Source organism: Corythoichthys intestinalis, chromosome 1, assembly GCF_030265065.1.
Source record: "Corythoichthys intestinalis isolate RoL2023-P3 chromosome 1, ASM3026506v1, whole genome shotgun sequence".
Lineage (NCBI taxonomy): Eukaryota > Metazoa > Chordata > Actinopteri > Syngnathiformes > Syngnathidae > Corythoichthys > Corythoichthys intestinalis.
The window spans coordinates 9,804,031-9,818,835 of NC_080395.1; the positions used below are offsets into that span (position 1 = coordinate 9,804,031).

The following is a 14,805-nucleotide window of genomic DNA, read 5'->3' on the forward strand; positions in this document are numbered from 1 at the left end:
GTCATTTAATGTTGTGAATCAACCGTTACAGTTGATAAAATTGCTCCCGTTTTTGCATTACTTCCCTTCTGTCTACTTTCGACGTGAAAATTTTAAAACCGTTTCATCCTTTAAAGGTAGACTCAAGTCAAGATTTTGCCGATTTAGGAGTATTTTAGATAAAAAGTTGCTTAGTTTCGCTCGTAAGGTTTACTACAACAGAGCCTTTCTGAGAAGTTTACTGCTCTAAAATGGCGGCTGTTTACTAACGCTACCGAGTCTGTCATTTCGCATGTAGTTCTATATACATGAGATATCTAGGCGTAGATCGTATGATGTCGGCTACAGTCAGGAAATATTGGAGCCACCTAGCCTAGCATCGCGTTTGCTTCAGCGTCTCAACAAACACTCTTCCCTCTCCGTGTCTCTTGACTTTTCTCGTGCCATTAAACCAACGTATTAACGAACATTGTCTCGTTGCAGAAACGGTGACCAAATCCCAACGGATGAAAAAAAACAAAAAACGTAATGCACCAAAAACGTGCAGATTTTGAACGTAACGTACGGCGTACACATTTAAAAATCAGTGCTCACTTGTACAAATTACGACGAGACCGTACAACTTGACAGGTATGAATTATAGTGGACCGTCACAGTTAGGTAGTAGCACTGTGTAGCACGGGACGTCCAACTATCAGTGGTCAGGGCGAAACTATGTGCTTTAGCGAAATGCTCTTCGATGGCTTTGCGTGCCATTTCATAAATGTCGGGGATTACGTTGTTGGAGAAATATGTCCGCGAGGGGACAATGTAACGCGGGTCAAGCGTTGCAAATAAATTAACGAAGCCCGCCGTGTGTTTTCACTGGTGTCATCTTCGGGGTTGTCCTGCCCTGAGAAAATGATATCTGTGGGTGATGCCGGCTGAGGTGCCGGAGTCATGTTATAAAAGTGTTGCCATTAGCATGAGGAACAAGCGCTGAGCAATGCTTGCAATTTTTTTTTTTTTTCAATATTTTCTCTCCTTCCGCATTGTAGCCCACGGGGAAACCAAAATGTTGCCACACTGCAGGCTTGAAAGAAGCCGGTGCTTCCTCAAAATTCGGTCTCTCCACTCCTCGGCTCGCCATAGCTATTTGTTTTCTTTCTTGTTTCACTTTCACTTCGCTCGTAAGCGAGAGAGGGCGTTACTCGGCTTCTATTACACAGGTGCTTGACAGCGATCCGACATTTACTTGCGGGGCGGGAATTTCTCCACAGCGGTGCTTCACGTCACACACAGGCACACAGAGCTCGATCAATTCATTCCACAAGCGTTCGAAATTCATTAATTGCAAAACCGAAAAGGCGCGGTTCATAAAGGCGTATCGAACCGTACAGGGCGAACCGTACGGTTCGGCTTTGAACCGCAAACCGTTGCACCGCTAGTGTGAAAATATCTCTGTTTAAAAACTGCAAACATTTTCCGTCATGCCGTCCCTACAGTATTACGTATTTCTATGTCCCAAAAATGCAGGGAGAAATCCTTAGCTCACAGCTGCAAAGCTCAACCCTCCCCCACCGAGTGTTGCTCAGTTTCAGTAAGTCCGCTGTGCTACACGATGGCTGGAGGAGGTGAAACTCCTGAATAGTGCTGCAACGATAAATCGATGAACTCGAGTAATTCGATTATAAAAAAATTTTGAATTCAATTTTGCTCCTACGAGTATTGGTTTAATTTAAGTGTTTGTTCGTTGTAATGGTTTGTTTTGAAAGTGTTTGCATTTAGTTTTATTGATTTGGGTGGATTCACTGCCCCCTAGTGGCAACGGTGAATATGACTCCTATAACTCATTTCACATGGATGAATCCAGCTCCTCCCTGTTAAGACCAACATAAATTAAGTTTTTGTTTGAGCTAATGTTTTTTTTAAATGCATTCGTAATTTAATTTATAGGTATATTTACGCACATTTTGTGGGAATATGTGTTCGAACCATTTGTTAAGAGCATTGTTAAAAAAAAAAAAAAAGCATTTCATAGCATTTAAGCTATTGGACCTTTCCTATATAAGTTAGCCAATTGCTCTTTTGTTGGACTTAGATCCAAATTTTTTTTTTTTTTCATGCCGTTTGAGGCTCAGCTCAGGTTTTTTAATTTTTTACGGTTCTTATCGGATTACTCGATATTTCAAACTAACTACTTCATCGATTAATCAGCTACTAAAATAATCGATAGCTGCAGCCCTACTCCTTAAGGTTATCATACCATCAGAACCTCATACCGGCACATGCCTAGACTACTCTACCCCTGAGCTACACCCCCCTGTTGGGGACTCGTGCTAAATATAGGCTATTCCGATGCTAACTTGCTCAGCAAACGCTCCACCTCAATTCAAATCATGACCGAATCCATTCAAGTATTTGTCTTTAAAATGACTTTGGAACAACTCTGGAACTACTCAAGAGTGCTCTTCTCGCGCCTGTCAGTGTGAAATGGGGGGGGACAGCCGTGGAATCTAAGTTCAAGTGGCAGGTCCGGCCAAACTATGAAAAAAAAAAAGTGCCACTTATAGTCCGGATATGATCGTCCTCTACTCCGGATAAGATATGATCTTGCAAAAGACAAGTAGAATTCCTTTAGCAGTTGCGCTCATAATTGAAAAACACTCATATCTCAAATACTATATCTGCCTAGAAGTGAATCGAAATATTGTTCACCTATTCCAGCTACACCAAAAATCTTTAAGTATAGAATGTAATCATTTAAACCAAGCATGTCGCAATCACATACTTTTGCACCCGAGTTCAAGTTTCAGTCATCTGATTTTGAGGACCTGCAGACAGGAAACATGACAATTGGGGTGTGAAAATATATAGAAATGGTGATAAATTGCAATACTTTGTAGCCCAAATGGTTATCCATATGCCCCAAAGAAGAATCGGTATATCCTTTTAAAAAGGTGTCATTCTTTTTTTTAAAAAAAAAGGAATAGAATAGCATCTATGTTAGCTCACTTGCTGCCATTGACGGCGCAAGACTGCCAATTTATTTTGACTGGAATGGACGTCTAGCACCGTCAATGGCACTGAAACCGGGGCATTCATAATCTTTTGTGGGCATTGACAGGTCACTTCCCTTTAATTTTAGGACATTAACAGGTTACTTCCTGTTGACTTGGAATCACTTCCTATTCATTTGGGGACATTCTTGAGTCACTACCTTTTCAGCAGTATTGTCACACATTACTTGAAAAAGTAATTTAATGACTGATTACTGATTACGCCTCAAAAAAGTAATCTAGTTACTTTACTGATTACTTCATTATCAAAGTAACTAAGTTACTTTAAAAGTAATCTGTCAGTTACTTTTTACCCATTTTTCTCCCTTTGCCGCCTCAATATAAGAATGACAACAGAAAAATGTCATCACATGTAACTGACTTTCCGATGATTGAATTTAGATGGGAATATCAGAATTTCGCGCGAGCTTAGCCACTCCGGAGCCCTGAAACTAAAAAATATCTGACAAACTGCTTGGAATTTGTTGAAATCAACTCCACCGACCAATTAAACCCCGCTAACTCTAAAATTAAGCCTAATGTCAAAACTTCTGAATTTCGGCTTATGGTTAACAGCATATCAGTGCCAATGTAAAACAATGCAAACTGAATGCACAAAATTTGCAAAGGTGGTGGCGGGCGCGGATGCGCTTCCACAACCCGGAAGTACTCCTCTCAACACACACGTGGTCAATTTGGCCACAAAACGTGGCGGCAACTAAGCACTTTACCCTCAATCGGACTTACAACACATCCCACAGATGCTACACGAACACATCACCTCACGGCATAAATGTGCAACACGCATATGATGTAAACAAAGCTTGCCAACTTGGAGCGATGACTGCCCGTCGTTGCTACGGCAAAGCTACGAAACGGCCACGCATGTAGGAAGTCCAACCTTTTGCTGATACCCTCCAGAATGAAGGAAAAATACGCACCTTCATTCATGGATATCCACAGATCAACATTCCCTCGCAACGTGTCAACACTCGGCTCCAATGTCCACCCGCCTGGCCCACGCCTTCAGTCCCACAACACATGTGACACGAGACCAAAACAGGAAATAGCTAAGAGGTTGTCATGGAAACACGTACCTGGAACCTTTTATTTTAGCATTTTCTATTCAAAATGGTCTTCATACATGTCTACAATAATCTTCATTTTACATACGTTATGAGGCAATGAAAAAATAGTAACGCAGAGAAACTAAGGAAACTAACTTTAATCAGATTACTGGTGTAGAAAAATGAACGCGTTAGATTACTCGTTACTGAAAAAAGTAATCAGATTACAGTAACGCGTTACTAACTAACACGTTACTGACAACACTGCTTTTCAGTCACCCAAAATCAACAAGAAGTGACCTGTAAATACCCCCAAAATCAACAGGAAGTGACCCGTAAATGCCCCAAAAAGGAAAAGGAACTGACCGAAATCAACAGGAAACGGAATGAAATGCCCCAAAATGAACTCATTGCCTGATATTGGCTGCCACAGACGGCCATAGATGTCCAATCTGTTTGAAGTGGGAGGGATGGCAGCGAATGAATGCATGTTCATTCGCTGCCATCCTCCCAGTTCAAATGAATTGAACGTCTACTAGTGATACTCATTCCAATTCACAGCAGAAGTATGAAAATAACTTGTTTTTAGCTGTTGTTTTGTAGAATATCGTAGAAAGATTTCATCATCATTGTTATTGTTAGCCTTGATTCGCAAATTGTATCGTAAGCTACCCAGAGGTTCCGACCACTACTCACTATTTCAAAACTTCCGACATCATCACTCTTGCATGATGCTATCATACCGCTAGCTTCCTGCCACAGCTAGCATAATGTTCTCCTACCAGCGGTGTTAACTTATGCAATGTTGTGAGGTTCAAACATTTATTATTTTCTTTCAAAAACATCTCGGCCATTTTTATTTCTTTGTAGCCCTAAAAAATTCCTATCCTCTGAAAACCATTTTTGCTTCAATTCCTTGGACACGCCTGCGCTTTTTTGTTGTCGACACCTAAGGGGCAGTGTAATACACAAGCTGATATTCACTGATTTAATCTTTTTCCGATGCAGAACCAAGCTACTGAAAAAGTATGCCGAAGCGATCCATCCGCACTAAGACACGAGCGTGGCTCAGCACGCCGGATGTCCGTGAATGATTGATGAAATCAGTGGTAAACGTTCACCTTTCATAAGAACCGGTCGATAATGGACGGCACGTTTGTCTTGAGGGATGTGAGCGCGCCACATCCCGTCCACTTATGGCGCTCATTAATAGTTCATGTCAAATAAAAGGTGCCTGAAGTCAGGCATCCTCGCTTAGTGGCACCCACGCTCGCTTTACTCTTTCTAAAGGCTATGTTCACACCACAGGTCAATTCATAATTTGAATGAACAGTCAAATTCGGATCTTTTGACACCTGACCTGAGCCTCTTTGGCTGCGTTCAGACTGCAGGCTTATCTGATTCCAATCAGATTCCTCCTCAAATCTGTTTTTTAGAGCTCACTGTTCACACTTAGCAAGTGTCCAAATCAGATCTGGGCCTGTTCAGACCCCCCCGTCCTTCCAAACTTTCTTCTCAAACAAGGAGAAAACTGATCAGAGATGCAGCCAAGAGGCCCATGATCACTCTGGATGAAGTGCAGAGATCTACACCTGAGGTGGGAGAGTCTGTCCATAGGACAACAATCAGTCGTACACTGCACAAATCTGGCCTTTATGGAAGAGTGGCAAGAAGAAAGCCATTTCTCAAATATATCCATAAAAAGTCTTGTTTAAAGTTTGCCACAAGCCACCTGGGAGACACACCAAACATGTGGAAGAAGGTGCTCTGGTCAGATGAAACCAAAATTGAACTTTTTGGCCACAATGCAAAACGATATGTTTGGCGTAAAAGCAACACAGCTCATCACCCTGAACACACCATCCCCATTGTCAAACATGGTGGTGGCAGCATCATGGTTTGGGCCTGCTTTTCTTCAGCAGGGACAGGGAAGATGGTTAAAATTGACGGGAAGATGGATGCAGCCAAATACAGGAACATTCTGGAAGAAAACCTGTTGGTATCTGCACAAGACCTGAGACTGGGACGGAGATTTATCTTCCAACAGGACAATGATCCAAAACATAAAGCCAAATCTACAATGGAATGGCTCAAAAATAAACGTATCCAGGTGTTAGAATGGCCAAGTCAAAGTCCAGACCTGAATCCAATCGAGAATCTGTGGAAAGAGCTGAAGACTGCTGTTCACAAACACTCTTCATCCAACCTCACTGAGCTCGAGCTGTTTTGCAAGGAAGAATGGGCAAGAATGTCAGTCTATCAATGTGCAAAAATGATAGAAACATACCCCAAGCGACTTGCAGCTGTAATTGGAGCAAAAGGTGGCGCTACAAAGTATTAACGCAAGGGGGCCGAATAATATTGCACGCCCCACTTTTCAGTTTTTTATTTGTTAAAAAAGTTTAAATTATCCAATAAATTTTGTTCCACTTCACGATTGTGTCCCACTTGTTGTTGATTCTTGACAAAAAAATTAAATTTCAGATCTTTATGTTTGAAGCCTGAAATGTGGCGAAAGGTTGCAAGATTCAAGGGGGCCGAATACGTTTGCAAGGCACTGTATATGTGGAAATTAGGGATGTCGCGAATACGTATTTCTGGAGTCCGAGTCCCCTGATTTTGCGATATTTTCTGATACTTCTAAATGTATTTAGAAGGGGAAAAAAGCATATGCAAATGCCCTCCTCCCCCAATTTGAACAAGGCTATCATAGGGCTGTCACGGTAACAAATTTTAGTAGACGATATATTGTAGGGCTGTCCCAAACAACTAATTTTCTCCTGATTAGTCAGCCGACTATTTTTACGATTAGTCGACTAATCTAATGATTAAAAAAAATTTTTTTTTTTTTTTTTGTACTAATTTAGCGATGAAATTTTTGTTGACGCTTATCAATTCACAAAATTATTTTGCAACACTTAAATTATTTATATAAGTAAACACGTAAATAACAATAATAAATCACAAATAAACAATGAGTTCAAACGCTGATAGAATTAACTAGTGCAAAAGAATGGAATGTAAAAAGATTTAGAACACTGACTTCGCCTTTCCAACATGATTCAAAACAATTCTTAAAAAAACACCTAGCATTAATATTATAGTATAGTACTATACTTAATAGTATAATAATTATAATAATTATTCATTGCCAATCAGATTTTTCATAAAGGGTGTCATTTTAAAGGTATTTTTAATGTAGAATCTGAATTCTGATGTACGTGGGATTAACTCCAGAAATCGTTATTTATATGACTAACATGACATGCTTTTATTTTGAAATGTTCACTGGAAGTACGTTCGCTAAACAGCTAACTTTAGCTTTACACTCCGCAAAAAAAGCACTTTTTGTCATTGCATGTAGTGTCATTAATAGATTTTTTCCCCCCATCTTTTTCGTTTGAAAATGCTGTTAACCAGCGATTTTTCATGTTTGAAGTGTCACCTTTTAACCGCAAGTTTGCTTTCACTAGACGACTGCCAATGTTTTACAGCAGGCTAAAGTAGGTTGCCTTTTCCCCCCCATTCACCTCAGTGTAGCAGTGCTAACGTTACCGTGTTTAATATAGATGTGTTTTCTTATTTTGTATGTCTGAACTTTAATTCTACAGCGTGTTGATAAGAGAAAGGAACTGGAGTCTCATATGCCATTAGCACAAAAACGCAGCCGTGAAAATTACCGCCCTCATTTTTATTTGCCATGCGATAAATGGACATTGGACTCATTGCATACCGCGACAGGCTTAGACTCTTCAATAAAGCATGTCGTTAGTTAGTTAGATGTACTTACAAACTGGGTGACGGCGCGTTAGGTGTTCATTCACGGCCGACGTGCAGCCAAGCTTGGCATTGAAGAGACAGGACACAAGAGTGTACCCTCCTTTGTTTCTTTCAAATAAGTCAATGTTTTGGACATTCTGGTGCGCTTTTTTGGCTTAGTGCCGCTTTCCCCGCTTGCATACAGAGCGTCCGACATTCTAAACTTTACACGCATATATTTTTTTAACCCTTCATTAACCGTCGACGGGATGTTGTGCTCGTCGACGAATTTACGTCATCGATGACGTCAACTATGTCGACTAGTCGGGACAGCTCTAATATATTGTCACATAAATTATTGCCAATATGCGATTTTTATTGTCAATTTTTTAAAACCAATTCAACCACGGATGTAGTGACAATACATCCTAATAAATCACCTGTTTAAATGCAAGAAATGTTATTGTTAAAAGAAAACAAAAACTATATTACAAATAATAAATAAATTTTTTAAAAAAACACACACACACAATGCATAACGAGTCATTTTAAAGAGAATATGCAGAATACGAAATAGGTGAGAAACAAAATTGCATTTTTGTTGTCTGCCAATCGCGTCCCGCACGAATGCTATTTTTAGACCGTGACGTCATCATCGTAACGCAGAAGTGGGACATTATAGACACGCCCTCGCATACAACCTATGTTATTTCTGCTTGTTTTCTCCGGTAATCTTTCAAAAAAGAACATTCCGATCAAACACTGCTGCTAATGACCTTGTAGATGGATGTTTTCCTAATACGTTTCCAAAAACTCGGAGGAAAAAAATGTAAAGAATGGATCAGCTTGCGTCCAAAAGACCAGTTTAACTCCAGCACGGTGAAGCCATTCACATTTCATATGCAGTAAACATTTTGTTGGGAGCCATGGTCCTGCAGAGGATGAAGAGGTAAGCCATTTTGATATTTTTACTTATTTTTTAGCGTGGCATTTGCCCTGCTGCTTCTGTCTGACAATGTATAACCTGGAAAAAAAATTAAAATGGTATCTGATTGCCACTGTTCCCTTTTCTGTTGTAAAACAAAAAAAAATGTAGTAAGGGGGAAGTGTAAATAAATCATAGAATTAAGAGTTGTTATTAATGAAAACATTAGAAGTGTTCTTTGGCTGTCACTGAGTAGCATTTGCGATCGCTACACAAAAACAGCAATGTAAATTGCCCCCAAGAATGGTCAGAGTTGTACGGCAACCAGAGGATATAATATATCAGAAAGACAGGGCATATGGTGGTAAAGGATAGATTGTTGAAAAAGGAGAACGTCATTGTCAGTGGCGTAAGGAAATGCACACAAGGAAAAGGTGGTGATAAAAAAGTTAACTCAGCTCTTTTTCTCGTCTTTTTCAGCCCTCGACACTAAAGCCATCTCTTTAACTGTACATTTGTATGTTCTTCCACATCTTTACCAGTGAATTTGGAACCAGGAACATCATTTTCAAACAGAATTGGTAGGTTTAGCTCAGTAAACATTTCGTTCGTACACTATTTCCATTCATTTACTATTAGAGACAAACAGAAGGTTGACCCGCCTAGCAGCAATTGCTCACGTCATGAATATTAATGAGCAAAAGTAACGTGTGGCTTGCGGTACGCCATTAGAGCCCATTAAAAGTGTTTATTTGATCCAAAATGACTATCATCTTGTCCTTCAAAGTACACATGTTCACAAATTAGAAGCCTAATTATAATCATTTATTACATCATGTTATCATTGCCAATCAGATTTTTCATAATGATGCCATTTTAAATTTGTTATTAGTGCACAATCTGACGTATGTGAGTTTACCTCCAGAAATCTGAACATGACGTGCTTTTATTTTCAAATGTTCACCGTCAGCATCGTCGCAAAGCCGCTAACCGTAAGCTTTACACTCAGTAAAAAAACAAAACAAAAACAAAGTGCATTTCGCTTTTCGTCATGCATGTGGTGTGAGTAATAGATTTTTTTTATTTTGTTCGCATCGTTTGCAAATGCTTCACTTTTCCATTAGCCTCAATGTAGCAATGCTAACTTTTTACAATGTTAAATATAGATGTGTTTACTTATTTTGTATGTCTTAACTTTAATTCTACAGCGTGTTGATGGCCAATAAAGATCTCTGAAAGGAACCGGAGTCTCATATGCAATCAACATGCATGCACGCGGCGACAAATGGCAGCCGGCAAAATTACTGCCCACATTTTTATTTACCGTGCGATAATTTGACTTATTGCATTTTGCGACAGGTTTAGCTATCACAACATTATAATGATTAAAAGTCGACCGATATATCGGTCAGCCAATATACTGTATGGACTTTTTTCAAGGTTGACCATTGGCCAATATATAGTCGATATAATAGAAGAACGAATGTTAGCCGTTTGGATGCTGATCTTTCTTATAAGGATCAACTGATATGTTGCTCGGCTAATATATCGGCCCAATGTATGGACTTTTTTCAAGATCGCCCAATACAGTGGTACCTCGACAAACGATCGCTTCGACACCCGATCTTTTCGACATCCGACGTAAAATTTGACTCGCCATTTGTTTCTACATCCGACGACATGCTCCAAATACGACGACATGACAGCACCGCAAACGAACGCATGGCGGATTTTCATGTGTGAGAAATCAACACAGATTTTCAAAACGTTGGTACAGTTGGTCAAACAAGGAAAAAAGTGATGCTTACCTTTGAAATGAAAATGCAAATTATATAAAAATATGAGCGCTGGGGTGCGCATCCATGAGCTGGCTCAACAATACAGCTCCACGGTCCTTTTCCGACCACCGTTCGCCAGTCTTTCTAAGTTAAGGTGACAATATTATTGTGGTAACGTCGCCAAGGAAATCGCCAGCTTTGTCAACGTTTTTATCATTTATTTAAGAACTTATTCAACACAAAACGTCCATTTCCTCCGCGGTTGACTGTGCTCTTGAGAAAACGAAAGTATTATCTCTACCGCACTGACCTATCTCACTGTGACGTCAGCCCCGCGGTGCGTTCAGGTACAGCAAAAAGGGTCCGCCACATTAGAATCCGATTCGTTACATTAGTTACAGGAATGATTATTAATTATTATTATTATTATTATATTATTCCGATTTTTATTCATAACTTATTTGTTTTGCTATGTTTAATTGCCATTTTTAATAGTATCAGCAGTATTTATTACTAACCCTAACCCTAACCCTGTAGGTTTTTGGGCTGTGGAACGAAGTAATGGACTTATAATGTATTCCTATGGGAAAATCCTGCTCGACATACGACCATTTCGACTTACAAACAAGGTCCTGGAACGAATCAACTTCGTATGTAGAGGTACCACTGTATAAGCCAATATATTGGGATAACTGTTATGTTTACTGTTTGGGTGATGATCTTTCCTTTAAAGATCGACTGATATATTGGCCGGCCGATATATGGACTTTTTTCAAGATCGGCCAATGTTAGCCGATATCATAGAAGAACTTATGTTAGCTTTCTTGGGTGCTGAGCTTTCTTATAAAGGTTGACCTATTAAAATTCAAATTCATTTACATAGCCCTTTACAAAAACCTGAAAGGTCCTCAAAGTGCTTTACAACAAAGCAAAAAATAGCCATATGTTGGCTGGCTAATACATCGGGCCGATATTTGGACTTTTTTCAAGATCGCCCAATATCAGTGGATATACTAGGATAACTGGTATGTTAACTGTTGGGGTGATGATCCTTGTTATAAAGATCGACCAACATAAATAGCCCTGCCGATATATCGGGCTGATAAAATGGATTTTTTTCAACATTGGCCGATATCAGCTGATATCTAGCCGATATAATAGAATTACTGTTACGTTCACTGTTTGTAAGATGATCTTTGCTAATTGCGATTTTGCCTAGAGGCCATTTTTACAAAAGGAAGTAGCTGAAGAAAAATTGAACCTCGAGTATGACATTTATACAAGTATGAGTCTTTGAATTACCTTCACAATCAACCCCTTTTTTTTGAAAAAAAAAAGCATATCTCTTTCAAATATTAGCTGACAAAACCAGCTTCAGACATAGGCAATTGGCCGATTTTTTAAAAAATCGGTATCGGCTTCGGCCTTTAAAATCCCATATTGGTCGACCTCTACGATAAATGCTCAACCGAAAACATGCGGTTCTCGTTCTACTGAATGGTGTCCCAAAACTTTTGACCATGGGTGTATACGTTACCACTATTCTACAAAACAGCAAGTTATGCATAAAGGATGTTGAGAAAGAAAGAGGAACGAGGAAGCACATACTGATGTAGAAGGTGCTGGGCGCCTGCTGTCCTTCAAAGTTGATCTCCAGCAGGCTGCTGGTCTGGGGTTCGTGTCGGAGCCACAGGGCCACGCCCAGAACCACACATCCGGCAAGCTGAAACGCAGAAAAAATAAATTAAAAATTAAGATAGACTTCAGGACCCCCGCGACCCTTGTGAATGTAAGCGGTTCAGAAGATGACTGAAAAAACACAACATGAGAATGTTGGCAGTCAGAGTGAAAAAAAAAAAACATAAGTACTTGAGTATAAGTCGCAGCCCCAGCCAAACCATGAAATAAGTGCGCCTTATAGTCCAGAAAATACGGCAGTTTTTTTTTTTTTGTAATCATCCGCAATAAATAACTAGGCCTACTTTAACACTGACGCCAGCCCATTTGCAGGCCAAGCACGGAAGCCATGCCGATTGGCCCGCCATCTGTCGCTAACGCATTCCACAGTACAGGGCGGTGGGGGGGGGGGGCTTGCAGCGTCGTCAGAAGACGGGGAAACGCCGCCGGAGACGTCGCCCTGACCAACGCGAGCAGGGGTCTATTTCTGGAGAAGAGAATGCGGGGCATGTTGAGGGGGATGGGCTCGGGGTGCCACCTCTTAACCCTCTCAGTGTGGCTCCGCCGGTGATTTATGGAAGCGGCTAATAACGCTAAAAGCTCTAAAGTGGCCTCGCTTGTTAAGACGCCAGAAGGGGATGTGGTGGCGAGGAGGGGGCGCGCCATCCACATAAGTGCTCTTCGGACGTGCAAAGACTTTCTGGTTAGCAGTGTCTTAGCACAACTCCGATGTACAGTAGGTGTTTATTTGAAGAGGGAGGGCTAGCAGGAAATGATTAATTTTTTTGCAAGGCAAAGACACAAAACGGCATGGCAATTAGTCCCCATCCAATCTAACATGAAGATTTTTGTTAGCATCACAGGTTATTTGGAATACAACAGGCCTGAAAACCAATAACAATTGAATGACCCAACAAAATCCAACAGATCAAAAAAAAAAAAATGCTCCCCAATGGAGCCTTTGAGACAAATTGACGACTGATCGATGATCAAATGAACGACAACTTTTTTGATAGTGGATTTAATGTAGGGCTTAGTGATCTTGTTGACATAAAAAATACATCATACATTTAAAAAAACTTTGAAATCCACTTTTTTCAGCTTCTTAACTACCGAATTGGCCTGGATATAAGACGGCCCTGATTATAAGACGACACCCTCTTTTTCACGACTCAAATTTGAAAAAAGACTTTTTGAACACCCAATTAATTTTTACACAGAAAATAATTACAGTACATCCAAAACAAATGATTATAACAATATATTTGATAGAAAAAGCATGTTATTTTGCCTCATTGAAATCTTAATATCTGAACATTTCAATATGTAAACTAAAGTGCAATCACATTCGTAAATGAATGGCTTCTGGTTTTTGAAAAGTAAATAAACCAATCTATTGTGATAAAACAACAAAATTGCAATAACTGCATTAACCATCAAAGTGAAGTCAAACTGTAGTCTTGAAACAAATCTGAATAGGAAAAACATTGCAATAAAATAATGCAAACTGGTTAAATTTGTGAATAGCTGAGATCTGTCATGACAGAACATTGCTTCAATTCGTGAATGTATACAATGTCTAGACCGCGAATATAAGACGACCCCCTCTTTTTCAGTCTTATTTCAATGTAAAAAACACCGTCTTGTATTCGGGCCAATGCCAATTTTGTTTTTAAACAGTACAACATAAATTTGCATGGAGTAGTTTGTACGATTATTTAAATTCATGGTCTGGCCACTCTGTATTTGTTAACCCCCCCCCACACACACACACACAAAATAAATAAATAAAACAGTTTCTTTGGGAGGCTAAATGATGCCAATGGTCTCCTTTGAACAGTCAATAATACAAAATCCGATTTGACGACCGTATTTTTTGGACTATAAGGCACACCTGACAAAATTGACTTTGTGCCTTATGTATAATTTCTGCTTGTGCTTAATGACTTCTTACCAATTTTGCTGGAGCACTGCAGCTACTGTTGTCATATGACTAATACTATTACAGTTCACAGAGTTACGTAATGTAATTGTGGAACTCTTACTCGTTTCTGTCTGCATAACTGTATCATGCGCCAGTAAAGTCTTCAAGACAGTCATCAAATCCGTAAAACATGAAATAAATAATAATAGAGGACAAATGAAAAATGAGTGCCATTGATGCACTTATGCGCTTTAACACATGGACTGCCTTTGACGGGGTAGATGTCCAATCCATTTGAAGTGAGAGAGTTGTTAATTCGCAGCCACAAAAAGATGTTTAAAAAAAAAAATCAATATATTTCTCCACTCATAACTATCATGAGCTAGTTTTGCTGCTTTGAACTGAAGCGACTTCACTTTTAACCTGTTTTGTCTGACGAGGCCTTAATAAAAAACGCTCCTGCTCACCTTTTGCTACAACAAATCGAGTGTAATTCCTCCTCTCCTGAGTCGGGGAGACGAGCTGGCGCCAGGTACCGACCCAAACACTCCTCAACAGACAAATAACAGGTCACATTCACCGGGCACTGCATACCTTTGGGTCATTTTTAGGAAAAATGAATTTTTAACATGTTCATCCAGATAGTTACATGACTGTA

General features: G+C 39.8%; 1 protein-coding gene across 1 annotated transcript in view; it reads right to left on the reverse strand.

Moving 5' to 3' along the window:
* LOC130914577 (CD81 antigen-like) overlaps positions 1 to 14,805 on the reverse strand; it is a 65,885-nt gene that overhangs the window by 36,669 nt on the left and 14,411 nt on the right. Inside the window, exon 4 of the mRNA XM_057833945.1 lies at positions 12,155 to 12,269. Coding sequence (XP_057689928.1) covers positions 12,155 to 12,269 — 115 coding nt within the window. The remainder of the gene's footprint in view (positions 1 to 12,154; positions 12,270 to 14,805) is intronic.